Source organism: Penaeus monodon, chromosome 30 (assembly GCF_015228065.2).
Source record: "Penaeus monodon isolate SGIC_2016 chromosome 30, NSTDA_Pmon_1, whole genome shotgun sequence".
Lineage (NCBI taxonomy): Eukaryota > Metazoa > Arthropoda > Malacostraca > Decapoda > Penaeidae > Penaeus > Penaeus monodon.
In genome coordinates, this window is record NC_051415.1 from 9,982,119 (window position 1) to 9,984,359 (window position 2,241).

General features: G+C 39.5%; 1 protein-coding gene across 1 annotated transcript in view; it reads right to left on the minus strand.

Annotated features, from left to right (window-relative positions):
• Nucleotides 1–73: 73 nt before the first annotated feature.
• The window catches only part of LOC119592510 (tanabin-like), a gene marked incomplete in the record, with an annotated part of 3,452 nt that continues 1,284 nt past the window's right edge, over nucleotides 74–2,241 (minus strand). Inside the window, 1 exon segment of the mRNA XM_037941360.1 lies at nucleotides 74–2,241. Coding sequence (XP_037797288.1) covers nucleotides 100–2,241 — 2,142 coding nt within the window.

Here is a 2,241-nt window from a genome sequence, read left to right on the forward strand (position 1 = left end):
AAACTGTTAATGTACAGAACTGCTCAGTAAAGTGACTGCAGAAGAAATTTCAGGCTTTTTTTTTTTATTATAAAATTTTAACATGTCTTTCTCAGCCCTTCATTGTGCTGGATCTTCTATGCTCCAGCAACAGAATAGGTATCTTAAGAAGCGCAACACAGAATCCAAGACGCTTTTCACCTCCTTTTCCGTCATTTCTTTCTTCTCCTGTTTCATTTTGACCATTGCCTCCAAAGACTTAACAAGGCTTTCTTGTTTTTTCTTTGCATCTTCTTCCTTAGCTTTGGCAATGGCTTCTTTCATACTGATTGACTTTGATTTGGCTAGTTCAGCTCCCTTATGAGATGAGACATCAAAACTTTCACCACTGGTGGTTTCATCTTTCCTCGTTTCATTTTCATAGCCGTGGGTTTTATTTTCCATGTCTTTCATGAGGTGTTCCATTTCTGCTTCTTCTGGTGTTGTCCAGTCTTCACTAGTCTCTTGCGCACTACTCTGTTCATCATTCAGGTCAACATCAGCCATATAATCCTTCTCTTCCTTGGCTAACTTGCCCTTCTTTTCTTCATCACTGTCTATGCTCACAGCTGCCGCTCTGACATTCCTCAAAAAGTCAACCTCCTTTTCTTGAATGAGTCTCTCAAACAATTCATTCGCTAAGATGGTCGTTCTGTCTTCAGTCTCATCTTGTTTTTCAGCCTTTTCGTTTCCGTCCTCTTCCATTACCTCATGTTCTGGCTCTTCCATGATGACGCTCCAGATCATGTTCTTAAACCTTTCCTTCTCTCTCTCGACTATGAGATCATCACTTCTGGCGGGCGTTAATTCATATCTAATATCTTCCTCAGCGTCAGAATTGTCGGACTCATTCAGTTCTTCGCCAGTGTCTTCTAATTTAGCATCCATGGTGAGTTCCTCCTGTGTAGCTTCAGCCATGTTCAAATATCCTTCCTCAGTTTGTTCTTCTACTGCATGATCACTCGATTCATCTTCATTTTCTGCATTTCCATCAATACCTTCAAGATCTTCCTTCTTCATACTGTTTGTAACCATTTCAGTTGGTTCCTCACTAAATTTATTATCTGCAGCTTGGACAGCCAGTGGAACAGTTACTTCTGTTTTAAGCTCAGTTTCTTCTTTCTCTTCAAATTCCTTAATCTCTTGGTATTCAGACTCCAGAGAGATGTCAGATTCTGTATTTTGTACTGTTTCATCAGTTACATAAGTGTACACTATGTTCTCTTCTATCTCGTCTTCATCTTCCAGCCTGTCTTCATTCTCATCTACATCCTGTTTGGCATGACTCTCTACCATATTAGTATCATTATTTTCAGTTCGATAAGTTCCCCAGTCTTTCTTCACTAGATCTTCCATCATCTCAGCCACCATATCCACTCCTAGACTTGGTGTCTTTTCAAGTTCAGAATATTTCAGACTTTCCACAGCATCTTGCCATTCTTCATCATCTTCCATTGAGTGGTCTTCAGTTGTTTCTTGTCCTCCATTTGTTTCCCCTTCAACAATTTCACTGTCCATCTTTATACCTTGTTCATATGCCATATGTTTCACTTCATTTACATCCTCAGTAAATAGAGTGGTTTGAGCCTTTTCCATATGAGTGTTCATCAATGCCTCATCAACCTTCTTGTCGCTTGTACCTGCTGCTGTTTTGTCTTCAGAAGGTTTTGTCTTGCTTCTTTCATTACCCACAACTCTATCATCCATGCTTTCAAGTGCATCTTCTATTTCCAGAATTTCATAAGACATGTCTTGCACTTCGTCATCAGTTTCAGCTATTTCATTTTGTGTATCCTTATTATTTGTAAAGTCAGTTAGTTTTAATTCTTCTATGTCGTCATTACATCCTGTTTTTTTTATTTCTTCCAATGTTCTTCCTGCTTTAGACATATCCTCAGGTATTTTGTCTGGTACATGAACTTCACTTTCTACCACTTTGATGAGACTGTCTATCTCTTGCAGGAGTCTCGCTGCTTCATCCATCTCTTCACGGTCTCCCTGAGTCACTGAATCTGTTGTCCTATTTTCTGTGTAATGTTTCAAATCTTCCATTTGATTCTCGGACTCCTTCACTTTACTACTCTTTTCTTCTGCCTCGATTGCACTTTCTATCAACTCCATCTTCTCCTCCATCTCTCTCATTTCTTCTTCCATCACTCTGACATCTTCCACCATCAGTCTCACATAATCATCCACCACAGTTGTTCCTTCCCCTTTCAGCAA